Below are 22,276 nucleotides of genomic sequence, written 5' to 3' on the forward strand. Positions count from 1 at the left end.
TGACAGATGCTTATGTAGCTTCTGTAACAAGGTTATGAACTTGTATACATTTTTTGTGAGCGTCAGAATAGACCGTTTATTTTAAATCATCAGTTTATCTTTTGCATAACATAATTAGGTGTGAAATAGTTTTATCGATTAAATATGTCTCATGGGCAAAAATTGATGGAAAGGCCGAAAGTTCGATTTTGTCAAACTTCAGTGAATTCGTCTTCAAATTCTGAAATATGTACAGAAAATCCCGATCAAGCAATTCCACAATCACAGCCTGGTAAACCTCAAGTGAAAAGCGTCATCAGCTTGAAAGACCCTTTCAAAGTAACATATAAGAATGGAAATATTTCATGCTTGTCAAAGGGAAATATTGAAAATGTGAGTGTAGAACATTCATCTAAATCAACCTGCAACCCTCAGTCATCAACGGATACCGAAACTCAAAGATCATACTCGGGTGGCTCGTGCAATACTAAATTAACAACCTTGAGCAAGCCAGACTCATTTGATATTCAAGGTTTGGCCAAGAGCCAACAATCAATGTCTTGCACAAATAATCTTGAAAAAGGATATTCGAATACAGTTTCAATCAGTACAGAAGGCTGTGCCACGAATATGCCATTACCTTCTACAAGCATGTTAAAAGACATTACATCAAGTAAAAAAGTAAATATTCATCAAAGTAAATCAGCAAGTTGCTTGATTCCTGAACCCTCTGTTCCCAGCACAGAACTGAAAAATACATCGAAAATAAAGACTGGAACAATTGCAAAGCCATTGGTCTGCACATCTAGATCTGAGTCTAAATTCGTGACTGCTAAAACTGTGCCTTGTACTGGAAAGAAGGTGGTAAAGAAATCTGGTCCCATATCTGATGAAAATGTAAAGTCGAATAAGAATGTAACTTGCAAAAGTAATGCATCAAAAGTAACTCGTCAAAAAGAAAAAACTCCTAGCAAGGTTGTGCCTTGTTCAAGTCGTACCGTAAACATGAAAAAGAGTACCTCCTGTGGATTAAAAATTTCCAAACCTGGTACTAAGATATGGAAAGCTCACTCAAGGAGTAGCCCAGTTAAAAAAACAATACTGCGTGACGTCACTGGGCGAACAACAAATGTTTGTGTTGGTCCAGGTGTCGTTAGGTACTACCCACAACCATTCAAGCCTAACATGGAGAATGAAGTGCCACATATTAGGACAGATATTGTGTCTGGAGAACAATTAGGCAGACCAGAGTATAATTCAATTATGTGTACAATTGAGGAGCTAAAAAAAGCTCAGGCAGAAAAATTTGTCACTGATGTTGACCACTTGCCACTAGTGTACCGGAACTTAGTAAACCAGAAGGTACCTACTTTCCATTTTGCCATGTTTACAGTGTGTATTTGCTAAGAAATGGAATCGTTTAAAGAAATAATGTTTTTGTAACTCATTTTTAAGTTTCTTTTTTCATTTGTTCTTTACTTTAGGTTTCGGCAGCTTTAGATTTTCCTATAGATGAGGCAATTTACAAGAATCTTGTCGACCTTTCTGTCAATGAGAATCAATTGCCATCGAGACTAATTCGCAGCAAAGATCCAGAACCTCGGCATAGAGATATAGTTCCTAAACTATCAGATTTTTTTAAACCAAGCTATTCAGAGGAATACTGCATTGCTGTTCAGATAAGACCCAGCAGCCCAGAGATTTCACGTAATTGGAGTGCATTCACAATAAGTGATAAAATATTTGGATGGAAGCATGACATGGACCAGCACTATTAACAAAATATGGCAATAGATTTATTTTTATTAAACAAGGATTTGCATTTAATTTTCACTGATCTGCTAATATACTTTGGACATACATATAAATCACAGAATATTTACGACATATGTATATTGAATTGAATTAATTTTAGATATTGCTATTACTGTTACGGTAGAATAACGAAGGATAAGCGACAAATCCTGATTTCTCATTTTCAATCAGTATATACAATATCTGATTGAATATAAGGATTTTTAAAAATAATTTGTATAATGTTGTATCAAAGCGTATTAATATTAGCATCCTTGTGTATGTCTTGCAATATTTTCTGGAGAACAATATAATCGCGATTTAAAATACCAAAACTAGATGTTTCCTTGAAAGTATTAATCGAGAAATCATGTTCAACAGTATGATTAGAATTAAAATAGCCTTCAAGCTTTGGTATGTTCAAATCCAACCTACAGAAAGCCTTGTTTATGTGTGGTTTTGAATTTAGATCATTACGCTGATTTTTCTGGGAAGAAGATATAGAATAAAAAAACGCCAAAGTTTGGTACAAATTACAGTTTTTAAAATATCCTGTAGTTATTATGCAATAACGTTGTAACAACGCTCTAACCTAACATAGTTAGTAATCATACATAAATCTGAACATTGAACTAGCTTCCTAGCATCAATGTCCACTGGCTATAAAGGAGACAGTCAAGAGTCGCGATACTAAAAAAATTACAGACATATCTTATCTCTATCAAACTGAAATCATTGTGTTGATCATCGAAAATTAGTTTCTAGCTTGCAAATGGATTGAGATTTTTATCATAATCATCATCTTCTTGAAATGGATCGTCTTCTGCTGTATTATTATCTTCAGCGAAAGGATTTTTTGATTCGTCATAACCATCTCCTGTAAAAGGATTCAATGGAACAATGGGCGTTTTCGGTGGAATAAAGGTTTTTTGAGCTGGTGACATTTTGGGGGATGAGATATTTAGAATCCGCGCTTCTCTAATTGGGATCGGTGAACCTTTTCGGGAAGATCGAGGCGTTGACGTTCCACTAGTTGGTCCTGACAAACTTGTGTCAAAAGATGACGAGTAGATGTCAGGTTTAGCAAGAACTCTTAATCTTCCTTCAGGTATTGGTATCACAACGTTTGATGGTGTATCACTGCCGACATATCTTGGTTCTAACGTAACTGTAATGGCATCTCAGTCATTAAGCTATATAGATCGCTAATAATTTATATCTTTTTACACTAGATTCAACATAATTACCAAGTTAAAAGTGAATCGCAAGCAGCGAAGTAGACTGAACTTACCAAGATTTTTATTTCTTCCTTCTCCCAGTCTGAGCTTTGCTTCAGCTCCTGCACCATATGCATAATAGTTTGGTTTAGGCTCCTGAAACTTAGGCTTTGGTTCTTGAAACTTTGATGATGGTAATGCCTGTGGTTTATCAGCGTCAGTGATGACTGTTAATTTTTTAAATACGCCCCGACCAAAATAATCAGCAACAAGAGAAAATGGATCTTCAGCTCGATCCAATAGACTATGAAATGTTTCATGAAGGTCTCTTGATTGTTCTTGCGCTTTGATGATATCTAATAACTTCTTATTGTTCGGGAGGCAAGCTGGACATTCATTTTCGTTTTCAGAAAAGCTTTGAAAGCAACTGAAAAACAAGGAAACGCAGTATATTTGATAAACTCCTTTAGTAGAGTAAACACATAAACATTATATATTGGACACCAATATTTATCAAGTATATAGTGACACTAAATTTGATTTCTAGAGTGCATCAAATTTCCCATATATTTCAAGGACTTAATCAAAATTTTCTTGAAATATTTCAAATCATGTATGAGTCGAAAACTGAAAAAATAAAGTTGATTTACTGTTGGTGGTAGGAATGTTGACACATAAAGTGAACCGAAGGAAGTTCTAGCTGGTCATGACACGCACTGCAGCGTGACCCTTGAAAAATGATTGTGTTATTTTTGATAGATTCTATTTGCTCTCTTAATTTCTGTGTATCTGCTTGATATTTTTTCGTTAGGTCTGTGTCGGCCTGCGTCTGTTCATTTTCAGTGCGCAGTACATTATTCAAATAATTTCGTACATCACCCAGTGTACAGGACATTGATGTTGATAACGCATCCACCACCATCAATGGTGACAAAAGTTTTTCTTTTGCTACAAAAATATATTTAAAATCTTAGAACATGCCTTCACGGATACTATATGAATTCTTAAAAATTGGTAATTATGCTTTACCAATATATGTTAGAATGTCAGCTAAAAGTTTCGATGATGCGTTTTTGTTCCTAGCTACACTCCACAAAGCCTGAACCCACAAATTAGGATCTTGATGGCCAAATCGTTTACAGGTTGCCAAAATTTGTTCATTATCGCCTTCACGTAAATGGTACTGCAGAATCTCTTGGTACCTGTCATTTGAAAATTGAAAGTAAAAAATAATACAGGTGGTTTCGCCGTGGGAAAATGTATTCAGAGAAAAGAAAAAAACAAATCCATTGAAGTAATTGTGTGACTTACAATTTTCTTTCTTCATACAGAAAGAGTATACCTCGTCGAAAGTTGTGCTGTTGGCAGAGTATTAATATCTGATCTTTATCATAACTAGCTTCCGAACTTTGTAACAATCTGACAACTTTTTGTTCATACTGGAGTTTTGCTACCTCACTACCTAAGGCTGACCACACGTGTAGATAATGTTCTACTAAGGTATTATACACTAACGTGCTCCATCTGCAATATAACAAAAAATCATGCTTTTCACATTACGTGCTATATGTAATTGCATATATTCGATTTATGAGAAAATATTCAAAATCAATATGACATGATTATATTAAAATTTTATACCTACTTGCTTTCACATTTTACTAGATGCTCTAAAAATTCAACCAGACGTTCAGAATTGCCAAGGAACAAATGTATGAATTCTTCTGGATTAGCTTTTTCGATGCTCTGTTCGACAGATCCATCCAACGTGGCCTAAACAAACGATTCTTCATAAAAAATAATCCGACCTCTTGTCAAACAGTAAAATCAAACTCATACCTGGTCAACAAGAGGTTTATTTGCAGGTCTATAATTAGTACACAATCTTTTTAAAAATTGTGTCGCCTCATTTGGTACATGTTCAATTAATACGCTTCCGTATTTTTTCATATTTGACTCAGCCTGAAATTATAATGCAAAATTGAGTATGGCAAGAACCAGTGTATATTAGGTAATTGATGAGAATGCTAAGCATTCACCTCTTCGAAATCTAAAGTTGCAATGTATTCCAGAGCCCCTTTATATTCAGCTTTATCTTCTATTTGAATTCGCAAATACCATTCGTGTTTGCCATGTTTTGTAGCCAAGAGTAATGCATCTTCTGATGATGCCTGGCGACACACTTTTATGGCTATTTCGACATCGAAATCCACTTCGCGGTCCTTGGTCTAAAATGTTTTGAACAATGTAAGTTATCAATTTAAAAGGTATTTGTGAGAGAATTATAACTTATATACCAAGATCACGAATTCATTGATTTCTTACGTACCATGATAAATTCTTTTAATTTCTCAGTATGGTTCAATTTTGTATAACAGTTTAACAATAAAGTAGTGTGGTCCCCAGTAGCTTGACCTTGTTTATGCAGTGCTTGAAGGTACGTCGTTAAATTGTCAATGTGTTGCGAATCCAAGAATTTTCGTATCACATAAGACGGTTCAAGCTTTCCGATCGTTTTTATATATTGTTCTATAGCCCCGTTATGATCACCTTTCGAATACAGATGATCTCCATACTGGCGGAATATATCTACAAGTCCCTCCGCATCATATTGTTGACTTTTTGCTATTCTATAAAGTAACGTACGTGGCGTGATGCAAGATTTTTTGAAATTGAAGAAATCATTACTGAAAATATTATTAGTGCTGAAAAAAAAAACAATACCTTACCGTATTGAAACATCGTAAAGATTTTTTTTGAATAACAATGTCAGCTTTGATTGTAAATCCTTTTCATCTAAGTGATACAGCTTACTATTGCCGCTCAAAATGAAGAAGCCACCCCACTCTGATAAGACAGCTTGGACTGACAACATTGGTGCAGAAAATACAATAACTTTGTTCTGAATATCAAGAACCGTGATCGTGTGCTTATCTGCACCTGGAGGTATAGGTTCTATAGTACTGAAAATATTGGCAAGAGCAATTATTTTTCATCGTGGCGAAGAAAACGCGTGGTTCTACGAAGTATCAACAAATTGTTGATCATACTTAGGTTTTGCACAAATAGTTGTTGTTCTGGGAACATTGGCAGCCTCCTTGGCTATTATCACTAGATAACTTCGAAACCATTCCAGCATGATTTTTTGTCCATCCACTGCATAACATGGACCTCTTCCATCTGGTGTATAACAGTACACAGCCTGAATCAAAGTAATTCAAGATCCTTACTAGGTATGATATCCAAAATCATTTTTACTTTTTAATTTCACTTTCATGTCCGTAAAGATGACCAGGATTTTAAGAAATGGTTTGCAATTTTTAAGCTAATGAATTTGAAACAATAAAAGCCGAAGTAAAGCAAAACATATATTTATAACAGTAATCTAGTAATGTCGAAATACTCATGCAGTTACTACAGCTAAAGAGGATTGTTGTCTTAATACTTATGACTACACAGCAAAATGATGTAGATTTTTATAGAGATCTTACATCATTGCGCCCGATCATGAAGTGACTGCCTTGGGTTGAGTCAGCCAAAACGCTGCACTTCCTTGAGCACCCCATATTATCTAAACTAGTTTTATACTCTTTATCCTTGACAGTGATATTATACAGGAATACACTAGTGGTTGTTGCAACAAACATATGAGTTTGCTTGCCTGTCGATCGTATTGCAAGTCCAGTTACAGGTGTATTACTGTCCTTCAGTATTCGTATTTTATTTTTTCTTTCCCGTGTCAGATCACCTCTATAAATTGAATATTATGACTGTGAGACAATCAGTTTTAATTAACCAGAGGTTGTTCTAGAGATTAAAATCTAAAATTAATGTGACCTGTAGAGCATAATTGATCCATCGCCGAAACCAACAGCCATCAAAGTAAGCCCGCTATGAACACATAATGCACTAGCTGGAACTGCACGGTACCCAGGAACGGCTCTGCTGATTCTAACACAAGTTGGATTACCGTGTTTGTCCAGCTTGGCTAGATTCCAAACTTTTATTGTCGGGTTACAACCAGGCTCATCTTCCTAAACAAAAAAATTTACATTTCCTTAGGTCATATTTTGAGGGAAAGAGATAAGTACGTGTATAGCAATGATGCATTATCCTGACTAAAAAGCATTTAATTACTGTAAATGACACTTACACCAATTGTAAATAAGAAGGTAGAATGTTGTACTTGTTGGGCTAAGGTCAACGTTATTTCATAGGCACGAAATGTTGTGATCACATATTTTCTGTTCACCAAGTGCACGTTACCTGTGTTATCACCAAAGACAAGGTCTCCATTTCCACTGGTTGCTGCTGTGACTTGAGCTTCCTGGAGAACAGAAAGTATATAAACTGTTTCATTTATAACCATATATCACGTGCAGGTTAAAAGAGGTTCTTGTGAAACAAACTTATTACAGAGAGACAAATAGAAACGTCGCATCATCAACATTTTACCATTTATCTCATGTCACTGCAGACATAATTTTTCAAGAGACAAAAAATAAGTTTACCCCAAGAGCTTCACATATTTTGCCACTGTCCACTTCCTTCTTCAAATCAAAGAAGTTGAACCGCCTCCACTAAAAACATATTCTGATTAAATAAAGAATCAAATGTGAGGTTAGAATCATTATCAAAGGATTAAATATTTTGGGTACTAAAATTAAAAGAAATATCACCTCCAGGAACGCCATCATAAATATAATAATTATTACGCTGACATTGACACTTTCACGCCTGTTAAAATTTCATAAGAATCAACATTTTTTCCAATATTTGACAGCTCGCTGACACAGTGTTCCAAAGCAACCCACCCCCATGATCTAACTAACACTAACACCCAGACTCAAGGTCTAGCAGCTTAGCACATGCGCGATATATACGTTATATGTACACATATTTATATATGATGCAATTCAAAAATTACAATACAAAAATCTACAGCCACAGATCATCTGACCGAATATAAATAATAGTGTAGTATCTTGAATGAAAACATTATTAGTAATTTTTTGCTATTCCTTTTATGGCTTATGTTATGTAGTCTCTTTGCATCTTTCCTAATGAAATCATATATCATAAATTGTACATATACCTATACATATTTGCAATTAGGGACTGAATTTTACATTAACAGTGTAAATGTTAGGCATATATAAGCTTTTATTGAATCATTTATTACATGGTTCCATTTTACAGTAGCCCAATTGGTATATAAATAATAATATTACTGGGAGTAATATAATAATATGTAACAAATAATATTAAGATTCATTGATCATTATGATAATGATAATAGTAAATACACGTTACAGCATAAATGTATGCTCAATGTTAATTATGGTGACAGAACAATTTTTGCATAACGTTATAAATTAATACATAAACTTATACTTATTATACATGGGCATTGATTGGGAAAATTCCGCCAATTATATTTATATATTATAATTAAATTTATTTATATACATACATATGTATATATAAATATATATACACACACACATACACACACATATATATATATAAAATATATGTGTAATATATGTGTGCGTGTGCGTATACATATATGTATGTATGTATGTATGTATACATATACTATATTTATTTATATAAGTAATTGTAATATATTTACTCTTTTTACTGTTCTGTAATAATCATGTGTCCCGCGTATAATCATTCTTCAATCTTATTTTTTTCTATCATTACGTAATTTTTTTTCATTATCATAGAGATCTTAAATAGTAATAAACCTTAAATACCATAATGATTATATTATATCAATAACAAAATAAAACTATTAGACACTACAACAGTCAGCAAGCGAAAATAATAACGTGAACTCTGTTAACACTAGTCTTTATCCTAGTTTACTACACTCACGTTATAATAAGACGTTCAGCAAAACTTGATTCTGGTTGCACTTAACTCGTTGCACAATTTCACAGTTGCCAGTGAGACAAAACTGTACATTAAAAGGTCCAGTTGAGAAATGTTGTTACCAAGGTATTATCATATTGCAATACAAATACAATGGTCGTGTTCTTTCAAATGGAAACTCAACAATGCAAAATATCTAACATGGATCCTATATAAAGACTAGTGTTATATGAGCTATTGTTAAAAATGATAATCATCGTCAACTGAACGTTACTAAATTTCCTTGAAATTTAGAATTATAACAAATAATGCAAAAATGCATGTAAAGGTACATCATTGACTAGAATGCAATCAATGCATTATTAAATCTATTACGTTGAGATTTATTAATAATAATCATGATAATCTACGTTATAATGTACAAAGTGAGCTGTGCATGTACTCACTCAAGTACTAGACATGACGGTACATTTCTATTGTATAAAATAGAAATATTTTTTCATTCAACTGACGCCATACTCAATTTTTAAAATATTTTTATTAAATTAAATCATTATTGGAATACCTACGGTTCCTATCAAAGCATATATTATATAATGTACATAGAGGTTTATAAGGAGCTGAGACTTCGGAAATATTTATTGTTTTGAATTTTATATTGTACGTTTGTAGTATGAATAGATCATAGATCGGACAGTAGTTTGTCAAAATTCCTGTCTTGTTTTTCTTATTTCAATATTAGCCAGCTTGTAATCAATCACTTACTGAATATCGTTCTACCGTACATGATTCACGCACATTCGTACGTGCTTGTTATTTTCGTAGTACACATTACTCATTGTTTTGCATAAAAAGATGCGATCTTTTTGAATTATACTTCAGAATCTTTCTTTACGACTTTCTCATTTATTGTTTCATCTTTCAATTCCTATTTTCCATATGCTACTCCAACTAACTTATCATAAATAAATTACCATAACAAAATAAAATTCAAAACTTAACAGACACTCCTACAAAATCCAAAAATCTAGGAAAACGTTTAAATTATAATAACAGTTGACGGCAATATAAGTTTGTTGAACATTGAGTACACCCGTATGATGATCATCACTTGCTATTCAAAAATTAAATAAATAGTAATAGATTTTCAAAACAACGGTGTACTGTCGTATAGAATTTACAGAAATTAGTTTGAGTTGCTGCAAATTATTATTCTAAACATGAAACAGCCATCTCTGAGTCTAGAGTACCTTTCGTCATTTGCAATAATAAATAATTGCAATATTAATTTGCCGCTAAATATAGATCACATTCTCACACACTTTCACTCTTCATATATACATCTTTTTATAGAAATCAAGTTGAGTTTGAAATATAAAGAAAATTAAAGTTTTCACAGCAAGAAGATTAGAGTGTGAATATTCATCTTGATCCTCATAATAATATTACTAAAAGGCCGTTTTAACGAATAAATCGTGATTTTTTCATAAACCCAACGTTGTCAATTCTATATGTTTTGATGACAATCAATAGGTATAATAGTTATAATACAGTCAAGTTTACAATAAAATCCGTTTTGAATTTGGCTTCATGTATCTAATCAAGACTTTTATGCAGACAGAATGAGTTATACCCGATTCCAGTTCATTCTCAACGACTTTTACTTTGCACAATTTATCAACGTCGAACTCTGAATATAAACAATCAACTACAAATGTACTTACATCTAAGTAACAAATAATCGGAAACAATTGATCTTTCACGTTATCATTGACATAACGTGATCATGTTAAACATAGCCAAGATAGTACATATCACAAATATTTATTGCTTGTGTAATGTAATGGCAATTAAGTTTGGTGTTGGACCAAGTTTATTTATTACTCTCGTTTCGTGATCAGACACATTTATTTCAAGGGTAGCGACAGGACCTGTTTTGTTATATGCCCACCTAAAACACTGATTCACACTAGTTCTTGTCATATTCACTGTAACACTTGAGTAAGAACGACATTCCCAAGTTTTTCCTGATTACTAGGAGATTTTGGAAAAAATTTGTGACTTGCATTTATGATCTGCATTAAAGTCTTGTTTGGATATCAAATGTTGATATAAATTTTGCCAATTTTGTCCATAAGATAACTTACATTTGTATTGCGTATATTTAATTTGCTTATACATTATTTTCGTTTTTAGAGTGAAATATTCTTCATACAATAAAATAGAACTCAGATTCATCTTGACACGCCACATGATGTTATAGTTAGTCTCTGATGCCTATAATATATGTATGTCACTGACCAATCGATATTACAGAATATTTGTAAATGTTGAAAGTTATTACATTCAAAAAATATTTTGTATTGTCCAAGTTCTAGGAAACTATATTTCAGATGGTTATCCAATTGTTTCACATGTTGAAATGAATACCAATCAAACGCAGAGATAGATCTGGAAATACTCTTCACATTTGTTATGAATTTTTGCAAAGAAGTGGCTAACATATGTTACCTCACACCACTCAATTTTTTCCTTTTTTATAATCGCTGGTCAATTTCCTTCCTGGTTTAGCATTTCAATGAATAGAAAATTACCAATATGAAGGGCAAAGAAAGTATATACAGTCAGCTACTAGTATTCAGACTTATTGATATCAGATGCAAAGTCTGATCGCTTCTGGAAATAATGCTTGACATCGCGTTTAAATGGTACATTAGTCATACCGATCACTGTGTTTTACTGTCTTATATGCATTATTCTCAATTTGATCTATTACATGTATTTGTATGCTATTGAGTATACATACATATACATGGTCCACTCGCGTCTACCACACAACGTTAAATCACTTCTATCAACTTTGCAATCCATGTCCAACATCTTATGCGATGTCATATTCAATGGTAAATTTTCAAGCTACGTCTCAACTGTACAGTATTTAGCGAGAAATACTCAGAGAGATGTACACAGTCAAATTTAAACACGTATTCACTGTAACATTGAATGAATTGTTTATTCGCGTTCACCACTTCAATAACACTGAAAAAATAATTCCAGCATGTAAAGATGTATAGAATATCTCTGTTCAACACCAGTCTGTGAAAGCTACCAAGTTTACTGTAAATACAGTTCTTTGCATCGATTTTTGAATGACATTCAAAGTAATTCCATACTGTAGGTCAGTCTTTTTTTACAAATAAACGCTAATTAGTGATAGCGTGTGTGATTATATATTTTTCCCAACTATCACAAAATGCAGAAGCTGTACACGGAAATTGGATGATAAACAAGCAGCTGACTTGAATTTGAGTTTACTAAACGATAACTGGAAACTAAATATTACAGCCATCTGGTTATCTTAGGACATTAGAGGTCTGATGCAGTATCTGTACGGAATCTTATTTTCAACGTCCATTACCTTAGCTAGTGTTTTTTATAATTCACTTAGCTTGCGTCTGAGATTCTGGAGGTGGGGCTAGCGTAATAGGAGCGATATTGGAACCAGGACCTTTGCGTGCCAGTTTTGACCTATGATATGTACAAATAAGTTTATTGTAGTATACGATCTTCGCAATTCGAATATTCAAACTTATAGTAAAGAGCGCGTCTTACCTAATTTGTCCAGCAAGTAAAGGATTGATAGCATAAAGCCAATCATAGACTTCTTTATCACCAAGTGTTTGGAGAAGGTAACCTCGGTGTTTAGTTACCACACTAAACAAAACATCAATAGTTAAATATTTTTGTAAATTAAACATGTTTTATGTGGCAGATAACTGGATAAAAAATAAGTTTCACGATTCTGGAAGTTATCAAAAAATTAAACCGTAGTCAAGTACCTGAATGTGTTGGGTACTTTGACCATTGCTAATTGGTCCTCAGAATATTCGACTTGTGCAGTAGCAAGATTGATTAATGCTCTTTCAACCGGATCTTTTTCCTCTCTGAAGATAAAAACATAAGGCCTACGGACAGCCTGTAAAGTGAAAAAATGTAAATCATCAAATACACTTCAAGTAACCAATATGACTTTTTCAGGGGTGGAAGCACGAACTTGTGTACATACCACCCATCGTTTCTTCCAGCCATTAGTTTTATGTTCCAAGATATTCAAATATCCTTTTCTTGCAATAACAGGGCTGATGCGAATTTCTTCGACCTCTGGTACATATAGAACTAAACTTTCTTTCAATGGTGACGAAGAACCAAGGGGTGCTGGAGCCATACTGTTTACTTGACTAGCAGATTCCCCAGCCATCATACTATCCTGGAGTTCCTGGAGCCGAGCACGCTCAGGAGAAGTCAACCTAAAGATGCACGACTTAGATCGGGTCCGGACTATTATTCCTGTTGGCTGCAAGTAACACTCCTGTATCTCTTATGCGTTCCCTACTTTGCTAGTGGTTGTTTTTTTTTTTTTTCAAGCAATTACACAATAGTCAGTGAGAATATGCATAACAGGTTTGGAAGAAGAATATTTTAAATTATAATCACGAAAATTACTCAGTTGTAAAAGTAAAGAAAAGGGGAATAATCTTACGTTTGCATTTTCATGTTATGGTTACACATGAGTCAACGTAATTTAATTATTTGATGATGTTATTTTTCAAGCCACATGTTGCAGTGCATCACTAATAAAAATATATATGTTCACAGAACAATGAAATAAAACAAAAAATTTGAACAGGACCCTGATCCACTTATAATATATAATATTTTGTATAGTCAAGGTATGTCACATAATGAGAGAACGAGCACATATATAAAAATTGATCACTATTCGATGATTTGTTGCTGCATGCAACTTATAGTGGCGGAAATTAGCACGCTGCACATTTAGCAGCAAATAATATAATAAGAACAACCACAAGCGATGATTGAGACATACAGTGAGCGTTACCTGTTTAAAACCGTCACATTTGTGTTGATATACTGACTCTTGTGATGATGTAGACATGACCGATGAAATCATGGATGTAGACATCTCAGTTATGGCATCCTCGCCAGGTGAAACATCTGACAAAACGATTGGCTCTTTGCTGGGAATTCTTCCCTGTATTAACTTTACACATTTAGTAGCAAGTTCTCGCTCTCGGTCTGTCATTTCCCAAGGCTCATAGACATCCTTGCTTGCAGATTTTTTGAGTTTTATTGGGCTAGCATGTGGTTCATTAGTGGCTTTTGCCACCATATTGCAGACCTCCTGGAAATTATGTCATTAAATTGTTTGATTGCCACTTGAACAGCTACACAAAAATCTCAGAAACTACACGAAATTGCAATGGTTTGGAGATTTTCAACATTAATTCTTGCAAACTTACTTTTTCACTTTTGGTAAAATCATGTGCCGTTTTATTGCAAAATGGAACTTTATCAATTCCAAGTCTTTCTCTGAGTAAAAGTGTGTGCCGAACTCGTTCTACTTCTTCAAGTCTAGTAAGCTTTTCCAGTTCCCATTGATGATCAAAAATCAAGCTATCACCACGTGGTCTCCATCCATGGAGGTTTTCTTCACCCCTAACGTAAGTAGAACTTGTATCTAGTACTCTACGTTGTCGTCTTTGTACTCCTGTAGCATAAAATAGTTAAATCATGGTTGCATTATAAAATTAGTACTTTGTCAAGATTTTGCCAAGCAAATATGGTGGGACACTATACTCGTGCATAATGTTGATGGAAATTCGCTAGTTCAGAATTCAACTAATAACAAGTATGAAATTTTTATCTCCATCAACAGTGGGAAATGGATAGGTGTCTACACTAAGGGCAGAACAGACAAACCTGGGCTACCTGCTTCAGATGCACGTCGTAAAACCAACTCGTAGACACCACTGAGCCTGTTAGCTTCTTGATTTCGATAGTGACCACTAAACAAATGCTTCAGAGATCGTGGGCCGACTCTTGCATCCCGTCCGTAGATGATCATACTGAGATCCTTCGTTATAATAGCTGGTCTGCCACAGTTTTCAAGCTAGTGCAACATTGAAAATATATTTAAATATGGATATGGCAGTAGTACTTTGAACTTTACTAATAGTAGAAGATAAATAGTTCAGACTTGTGTAGATCAAAAATAAAAAATTAAACTTACTTCTAAGTAAGCCGAAATGGTCATAAAGATTTGTTCTCCGTAGGATGTTACTCTGTTTAATAATGCTGAATTGTGCAAAGAGCTGTCCCAGGCAGCCTCAAATCTAAACATGCATCTATCATCTCCCGGAATTTCCAAATATTCTCCAGGGAAGAGACCAAGAGATAATACTGAAGAATCATTATCCTCTTCTTCGGGTTCAGGTGTGTTGCGAATACGTCCTACGACAAGTTCTCTCACATCTTTCCATCGAAGTTCAGATGCATGTTCGTGAACAATCGTAATACGAATACGACGTTGGATTCCTTGATGAAGTAAAAATAATCCGCGGCAAGGTAAATCATCGCTATGGTCAACTACTGAGGGTACGTATTCTCCATTAGGGGCAAGTTCACAAATTTCGAACCACACTAGAACATCATATTTGGCATGAACATGCGATGTGCTAGGTGACGGTAATACGCTGCCAAACTTTGGCGAACGAACTGGTTGACTGATGGGAATAGATGGTGGGAGCATCCTTTTTGGTGGCTGCCTAGCACTGCTGCAAAAATAAGACATGTAAAATGACGAGTATCATTCATTGTGTAAATTTTAAGTAGCAAACAACTTACTATTCCAATTTGGCATCTTTGTGTAATGGATGCTGTTGATAATGACCAAATACTTCGAATACAATAGGTTGAGTTTTCAGATATTCCAAGAAAGATTTGGTGACCGTCACTGTTATCTGTTGAATTGAAAATATATAAAATTTGGATTTGTACAACACAAAACGGGATTCATCATGGCACTACACTTCCGTTCCCTCATTCAAAATTCATTTTGTAATTCATTTAGTCCCAATGTTGCCATTTTGGAAGACAGAGATACTTACGTTCTGTACATGATAGAATCCCAACGGTGGATTTCCTTTACCAGCATTTTTAACAGGTTCTGTTGAGAAAGCTTCGTCATGTCTATGCAAAAAGCTGAAAATTGAATGTGATATGAATGTAGATTATCCTAATTGTAAGTAGTCAAATTCAAAATGTTGTTATAAATTTGTGCATTTGTCACTTGCTTAAATTTTTCGAACTATAATTAGGATAAAATTTGAATCAACCCTGGTATGGCGCGTTGCAAAACTCACTTGAATTGACAGAAAATGTCTGCATATTCTGTAGAAATTCCCATTGCTTGGAGTACCGTCACTCTAAAGGTAAATTCAACTCCAGCTTGGAGATGGTCCGGCAATTCTTCCTCTTTCATATCGCTAGATACGGAACTATCACCTCTTCCACTATCAGCATCGCCGACTTCTTCGTCATCCTTACCCTCCTTAGAATCTTTCACATCGGTTGATCCTTCGACCACACGTTCTTCTTGTAAAAGGTTTTGCTGATTCTTTTCAAGAGTTTGTGTGAGAAGGGTATTTCGTTTGTTATATCTGTGGTTACCAAAGAGATCATCTTCAAATGATATACGAGCAGACTGTCTGACACCACTTGAATATTCGCTGTTTTCCTCTTCTAGAAAAAGGATCCATTAGAAACACACTGTTATATGTGAACGGAAAAAAACTAATTACATATCCAGATTTCCAAATATACTATGTATTTAAAATTGTATTCAGATAAAGAAAGCCAATAATATATTTTATATGGACACTTCTTGCATATCCATCAATAGAGTAAAGTTTTACGTACCGATAACAGCTTGAACAGCAACTCTTAAGTATCCCTTTACATCTCCTTTTTCATTTACAATAGCAACTTTGTGAATAAGTGGTACAGGGTACATAAGATTGCTCAAGTATATGAAGGATCTAAATTGATAAGAAGTATTGTAGTTATAAAATTTTATCAAGATTTCTATCCATCTGGTACAATGACTGGGTATGTATGGCGTTACCTTCCAACCATCCGGAACCATGGGAATCTATCATAGAAGGGATCACCACCGGTAATGGTTTCAATGTTATAGTCTGGCGAAGTTGGCGACAACTCAGCTTCGTTGTGATACATTTCTCGCATTAATTCCAGCCTTTGCCTATTGAAGAGATACGCGTTTACTTAGATATGTCAAATACAAGTTACACCACAAGCCATGCACTATAATGCTTGTACACTAAGGAAAGCTTGTGGTCTAAAACAAATGACAATGTTTTCCCTTCATTATGCAAGCTCCACCTTAAGTAGAAATGCAAGAAAACTCTGACTGTACATGACAGCAGAGTTTGCTGCAAAATAGAATAAATTTGAAAGGATGGTACGGGAATTTCCAATCAAAAATCAGAGAATAATAGAACATGTTACATCAGCTTATGTTCATTCTTATGTTGCAAGATTACTTGAAGAAGTTATAGGAAAATTCAATACCATACTGTGTGGTCAAAATATGCGTTTCAAAAGGAAAGTCTCATACACAATGAATATTGATCCAATATGAATGAAACGTTTTGAATTCCTGAAATGAATGGAGATATCGTCAAAGTTTTGTTGAATTTGAAAAAATTAGTATTGTAATTGTATACTGGGGATACATGTACTATATTTAAAGAATTTCAGCCAATTGATATCTCACAAGTATGCTGTTAAAAACAAAAAAAAATTGAATAAATAATAAAATCTGTGGCCCCCGAAAGTCAAGGTAATGCGACGTAGTCAATACATGTTATATCTCATATTTACTCGTCTTTAATATGTTGATTGAATAGAAATGATGGAGCAGTACCATTGGTTATGCAAAAATATTGAATATATAGGTACATTTGATGTGATTGAAATTCTCTGAAGTTTTACCACAGTATGACTAATTACCACTTTGACTTTCAAAAGCGTTTGCACGTATACTGGCCATGCTGCACTCGAACTAAGCTAAAGATGATTCAAGCTATCATACATTGATAGAATGAATTTAATGTGTAAAATGTAATAATGCAGCAGGATTTACTCTTTTATGCGTAGAGAATGAAACGATGGAAAGAGTGTCGCGTGACTGAGCACCAACCTCGAAGGCAAAAGATTTGCGAGCGAGAACTTCTGATTAGAGCAGACTGTAAGGCATGGGAAAAAATCCTCTTTGGCCTCCGGAGTGCTGGGACTCAAGTCTTCATTGTATATGTGTCGCATCAACTCCAAGCGCTGTCTACAAGTCAACATTTATACCCCTGTTAGTGGCTGTTCATAGTCATGCGTTATAATCAATCAATCGCTGTCATTTGATGTAATTTTACTTAAATGAATAAAAAACTACGATTAGACCTCTATGAAAAACTAATTGAAACTTCAGTGTCACGATTTCCTAAAATTTTTTACTTCCATGTGTAGCTCAAAGTTTCTTAGGTACAATTTAACAGTCAATCTGTTAACATAGGAAATATTATGATAGTTCAATGCTTTGTAATTGTCATGTGTCACTGTAGAAATAATTTCAGAAAAAACAAGAACGTTTCAGTGTTTTATCTGCAATAACGGGAATGCCACTGAATATGAACTGCCACCTCGCCTACAATTTTCGGCAAAGCCTCTATCCTAATGATGAACTGTATGTTCAACGTTTATCCTCTCTTACAGCGCTACTATATCCAGTACCACATTGAAGGGTAAGCTACACTATACACATTAGTAATGACTCAGGCAATTTCAGATAATGCAAAAATCAAACTATGACTTGGAAATGTATTTGCAATATTAAATCTAAATTGTTTTAACAGACAAAAATCTGCACCAAAGTTTTCTTTAGCAATATAGAATATACATTCCAAAATTTACAATGAATATAGTATGAATCATAGTACAGTAGAATTTAAAACTTCGAAGACATTTTCGACGTTTATCTAACTACTAAAATACGGATATTCATTATAAGTAGTAAATTATGCATAAGTTAATTATGTTTCCTTCAATAATTTGCATCAAACGTATTGTTCATCGTACGAAACGTATCCTATTTATCTTTTGCCTTTGAGCTGATGGGCTTACAACTACAAAAACTTTCTACATAAGGATTTAAATGTTCATGACAATAGTCACAAACTCTAATTTAAAAAATTGAAGTTTCTTTTCACTAACCTTAGCTTATCAAGAGTCCAGTAATGTGTAGCACCATTTTTCGTGTCTTGGACCTCAACAGCCACGATAGTACGAGGAAAAGGCCTCTCATCATCATCTTCATCCTCTATAGCTGGTAACAAGTCAACTGGTAATGGTGAATATAATGTGTCTGTCAGAAGTGTGAACTGAAACTGAACCTGGAGGGTAAAACAAGTAGGATTACTAAATAATTTTATATGGTGATGTAGAAAATAAAGCACGTCATTGTTATTTATTGGAAATTAATTAATTTACATGATGAAAATCTAATTTATGTACTGACCTTTTTCTTAAGTTCTACGGAAATGGCGTTAGCTTCCTTGAGGAAAATTGCGTTACCCCACAAGTCATCTCGAAGACTGGTAAACTGATGATATTTCCATTTGCGAAATGCCCATGCTGCTAGCTGGAATTCGCGCTCACTCCAGTTGCTCTCTGCGTCAAATAAGGGGTTGACTGAAATGCAAGCCATCACCAGGCAACACAGTCAGAAAAGCCAAGCGTTAGGTATTTCCCAAAGACATTTTTAAAGGAGTAAGCAACACTTTGATGCAATTTAGTAAATTTAGTTCAATGGCTATTTCTTTGATTAGTAAGATAATCTATTTCAAATTCAAGATCATTATATTTAATAATTCATGACATAGATTGAACCAAATGCTATGAAACGTGTGAATTGTCATTTAACAAATGTGCTGCAAGCGCCTTTAAGAAATCAGTTCCACTACGTGTCACTACTTATTAATAATCAAGTGTGTTGTATTCGCAAATCCTGATGTATATACCTATAAACATATATATTCATACATTCAATCTAATTCCGTAAATTATCTGACAAATAATCGATGTGATTTGATTTCATCAATCACTAAGCTAAGCGTAGTTAAGAAAAGCGTGTAAATAGGTCATGTACATACATTATACATGATTAAATTTTTTCCTGAGACACACTTGAATATTTTGGTTATAGTATCATATTAGTATCAATTTGTGGAAGAGTAAAAATTATCAATGAGTTTTGCATGCAGCATAAATTGATGTGAGAGTGAAAACATAGCTTTATACCTCATTTCATATAGTGCTCTCAAATGTAGTGATTGATGGTGATAAAATGAATGCAAGGCATGATTAAAAGATATGTTAAAATTCTGAACATGACTCACGTGAACTAAGTTTATGAAATGAATATGTGGATAAAATTGAATGGAATTGAAATTTCAAACTGAATACAAATAATGCAATTTCACAATCAGATCTTTGGGCTTTACCTATCAGGGTATGATATATGCAAGGAACTAAGTCATGCTTCATACGTATAGGGTTTTTAATTTTTGTTACATATTTTTAATAAAGAGAATTTGCTAGGATTCAACTACACATTACTGGTAATCATGCAATTTAAAAGATTATTCCAATAAAGAAAGTTTGCGAGCACGTTTCAAGAAATAAATTATTAAGAATATTTAGAAATAGGGCAACTAATCTGTGAATCTTGTAAATTCTTCAGCACTTAAACTCTATGATTATCCCGTGTAAAATGTCGTACATAGTAACCTAAATTTCGGTGATCGTAAGCAAAATAAATTTCAGCGGTCTTTTTTTTTTACTTAATCTTTGATTTCACTCATCAACTCATTATTAATTGATTATCGTGATTAAAATTTTGATAATAATGTTATACTCACCAAAGATATCTTCTTCAATGTTATTGAAATCTTCTGGTGTGTAACTACTGTACATAGACATTGTCATGCTCTGCTCTTCAACCTGCTTTTGTAGAGCATCAATTCGAGCCTCGTAATTCTGTCGATTGGTTGGAAAAAAATAGGTATCGTCAGTTAATTTTTTGTTACTTCATGAAATATATTCAAGTCTAACTTTGTAGATTATTCTGTAAAACACACCTTCCTTTGTTCCTCAAAGAGCTGATCTGCTTCTTCTTTCTCCTTGCGGAATTGTTCCTCAAGGACTAATAGTCTCTTTTCCATCTCAGCTTTCAAGTCAATACCTTGTTTCTCAAGCAGTTCAATCTGTGCGAAATTCCAATCCACAGTTTCACCATTGCCGGGAGTTTCAGCTGGTGAACTTTTCTCACGCCGCTCCCGCACTTTGAACGAACGCACTTTGATGAATTCGTGAATATTGTATTGAAAAGAATCAAGCAGAAATAAATTGAAATTATCATCGACATCATAAAAAAAAAAAACAATACCTTGATCAGGGTGGTTGAATCTAAACACGTGATTCTTGCCCAAGATTACTCGAGATCCAGTTTTGAGAACGATTGGCTCTGTGATCTCGCGGCCATTGACGTATATTAGTGCTCCTTTCTTTGGCATCAATGTGATAATACCCTCGTGATTCTCAAATACACAATGTTCACTCAAAATATGTGGTCCACAAAGTTGTATATCCTGTGGGATATTTGCTTCGGCAGAACCAATTCTTGTGAAGCCATCTTTAATGTAGTAAATGAGACACTCGGACATGAATGGATCTTCATTGAGATTTACTAAATGCGGTGTCTTTTTTGGTGAAAATACACCAACGGTCATGCCATCTTCTTTTACGGCTACACCCATTTCAGCAAACACAGCTTCTCTTTGTAGACGTATTGATTCTGTTCTTTTCAATTTATCCTCCCAAGTCTCGTTCAATTCTGATTTTATAAAACAAAAATTAAAACAATATTGACATCAACTTCTCATCATATTACCTATATAATATATTCAGATAAGTGTAAATTCAGAACTTATAGAAGTATATAACTTACCAGCTATAAGTTTCTCACTAGCTTGTAGCTGGTCAACAGCCTCTTCGGCAATGGCAGATGCGGGATGTGATGGCACTCGTTGTCTTGTTTCTTTAATATCGTCCTCCCTTTTAGAAGTTTTCATCGTTTGTGGTTCATCTCCTAAGCACAGAAACGATTTTACAGAAATGACAATATTCCTAACAATAAAGTACGGTTTATATCATTAGTAAGTAATACACTGGTATCAACTTCTCAGAGGTTTTGAACATCAACATCAATTGTTATTGATATAACTACACAAACTATTCACAACTCATCATTAATACTGGATTCTCCGCTTATGTGTATTCCACATCTGAATGCTGAAATGCTTCAAGTTTACATATGTAATCTTTGGATATCTCCGGTTCGCAATCAATGAATTATGAATGTTTAAAAAGTTTCATTCAAGGTGAAATATTCTGTGTATGTATTACAATGTCTG

The 22,276-nt window shown here is 34.1% G+C and overlaps 3 protein-coding genes across 24 annotated transcripts in view; 1 reads left to right on the top strand and 2 right to left on the bottom strand.

Annotated features, from left to right (window-relative positions):
- The first annotated feature begins 10 nt into the window (after window positions 1-10).
- LOC124310094 (uncharacterized) lies at window positions 11-2,456 on the top strand. 2 transcript variants are annotated; one of them, XM_046773707.1, is made up of 3 exons: window positions 189-372; window positions 720-1,341; window positions 1,464-2,456. In XM_046773707.1, exons 1-3 carry the CDS (start codon window positions 332-334, stop codon window positions 1,755-1,757), a joined length of 957 nt encoding a protein of 318 aa, XP_046629663.1. In that variant the 5' UTR covers window positions 189-331; the 3' UTR covers window positions 1,758-2,456. The 2 variants fall into 2 exon arrangements, with proteins under 2 accessions (XP_046629655.1, XP_046629663.1); XM_046773699.1 differs by having other exon boundaries at window positions 11-1,341.
- LOC124310075 (vacuolar protein sorting-associated protein 11 homolog) lies at window positions 1,894-7,830 on the bottom strand. 2 transcript variants are annotated; one of them, XM_046773653.1, is made up of 16 exons: window positions 7,670-7,830; window positions 7,502-7,570; window positions 7,144-7,317; window positions 6,828-7,024; window positions 6,482-6,740; window positions 6,041-6,192; window positions 5,720-5,953; window positions 5,320-5,620; window positions 5,030-5,218; window positions 4,830-4,952; window positions 4,636-4,763; window positions 4,302-4,514; window positions 4,020-4,192; window positions 3,641-3,938; window positions 3,065-3,417; window positions 1,894-2,941 (listed from the first exon to the last, which is right to left on the bottom strand). In XM_046773653.1, exons 1-16 carry the CDS (start codon window positions 7,685-7,687, stop codon window positions 2,535-2,537), a joined length of 3,288 nt encoding a protein of 1,095 aa, XP_046629609.1. In that variant the 5' UTR covers window positions 7,688-7,830; the 3' UTR covers window positions 1,894-2,534. The 2 variants fall into 2 exon arrangements, with proteins under 2 accessions (XP_046629609.1, XP_046629618.1); XM_046773662.1 differs by lacking the exons at window positions 3,641-3,938; window positions 4,020-4,192; window positions 4,302-4,514.
- Window positions 7,831-8,135: 305 nt separating this feature from the next.
- LOC124310448 (kinesin-like protein unc-104) overlaps window positions 8,136-22,276 on the bottom strand; it is a 44,679-nt gene continuing 30,538 nt past the window's right edge. For 4 of the 20 annotated variants that reach the window (XM_046774411.1, XM_046774412.1, XM_046774421.1 and 1 more), the window contains 20 exons: window positions 21,811-21,951; window positions 21,250-21,696; window positions 20,942-21,159; window positions 20,723-20,840; window positions 19,321-19,493; window positions 19,017-19,195; window positions 17,953-18,090; window positions 16,855-16,992; window positions 16,650-16,768; window positions 16,094-16,472; window positions 15,839-15,932; window positions 15,576-15,691; window positions 14,962-15,505; window positions 14,652-14,841; window positions 14,192-14,439; window positions 13,771-14,073; window positions 12,937-13,224; window positions 12,710-12,846; window positions 12,483-12,584; window positions 8,136-12,398 (listed from right to left, as the gene is read on the bottom strand). In XM_046774411.1, the coding sequence (XP_046630367.1) occupies window positions 12,311-12,398; window positions 12,483-12,584; window positions 12,710-12,846; window positions 12,937-13,224; window positions 13,771-14,073; window positions 14,192-14,439; window positions 14,652-14,841; window positions 14,962-15,505; window positions 15,576-15,691; window positions 15,839-15,932; window positions 16,094-16,472; window positions 16,650-16,768; window positions 16,855-16,992; window positions 17,953-18,090; window positions 19,017-19,195; window positions 19,321-19,493; window positions 20,723-20,840; window positions 20,942-21,159; window positions 21,250-21,696; window positions 21,811-21,951 (4,160 nt within the window). In that variant the 3' untranslated portion in view covers window positions 8,136-12,310. The remainder of the gene's footprint in view (window positions 12,399-12,482; window positions 12,585-12,709; window positions 12,847-12,936; window positions 13,225-13,770; window positions 14,074-14,191; window positions 14,440-14,651; window positions 14,842-14,961; window positions 15,506-15,575; window positions 15,692-15,838; window positions 15,933-16,093; window positions 16,473-16,649; window positions 16,769-16,854; window positions 16,993-17,952; window positions 18,091-19,016; window positions 19,196-19,320; window positions 19,494-20,722; window positions 20,841-20,941; window positions 21,160-21,249; window positions 21,697-21,810; window positions 21,952-22,276) is intronic. The other 16 variants (XM_046774427.1, XM_046774417.1, XM_046774428.1 and 13 more) reach the window with 13 other exon arrangements.

Source organism: Neodiprion virginianus, chromosome 1 (genome assembly GCF_021901495.1).
Source record: "Neodiprion virginianus isolate iyNeoVirg1 chromosome 1, iyNeoVirg1.1, whole genome shotgun sequence".
In the NCBI taxonomy this organism is placed as follows: Eukaryota; Metazoa; Arthropoda; class Insecta; order Hymenoptera; family Diprionidae; genus Neodiprion; species Neodiprion virginianus.

What these genes read in the sequence shown, in the direction of transcription:
- LOC124310094 (XM_046773699.1), top strand. Translation starts at nt 145, where the DNA reads ATGTCTCATGGGCAAAAATTGATGGAAAGGCCGAAAGTTCGATTTTGT. An exon ending in GGAACTTAGTAAACCAGAAG is followed by an intron (nt 1,342 to 1,463) that starts GTACCTACTTTC and finishes TCTTTACTTTAG; the next exon opens with GTTTCGGCAGCTTTAGATTT.
- LOC124310075 (XM_046773653.1), bottom strand. An exon ending in AAATATGTGAAGCTCTTGGG is followed by an intron (nt 7,318 to 7,501) that starts GTAAACTTATTT and finishes TCTGTTCTCCAG; the next exon opens with GAAGCTCAAGTCACAGCAGC. An exon ending in CAACATTCCTACCACCAACA is followed by an intron (nt 3,418 to 3,640) that starts GTAAATCAACTT and finishes CTTGTTTTTCAG; the next exon opens with TTGCTTTCAAAGCTTTTCTG.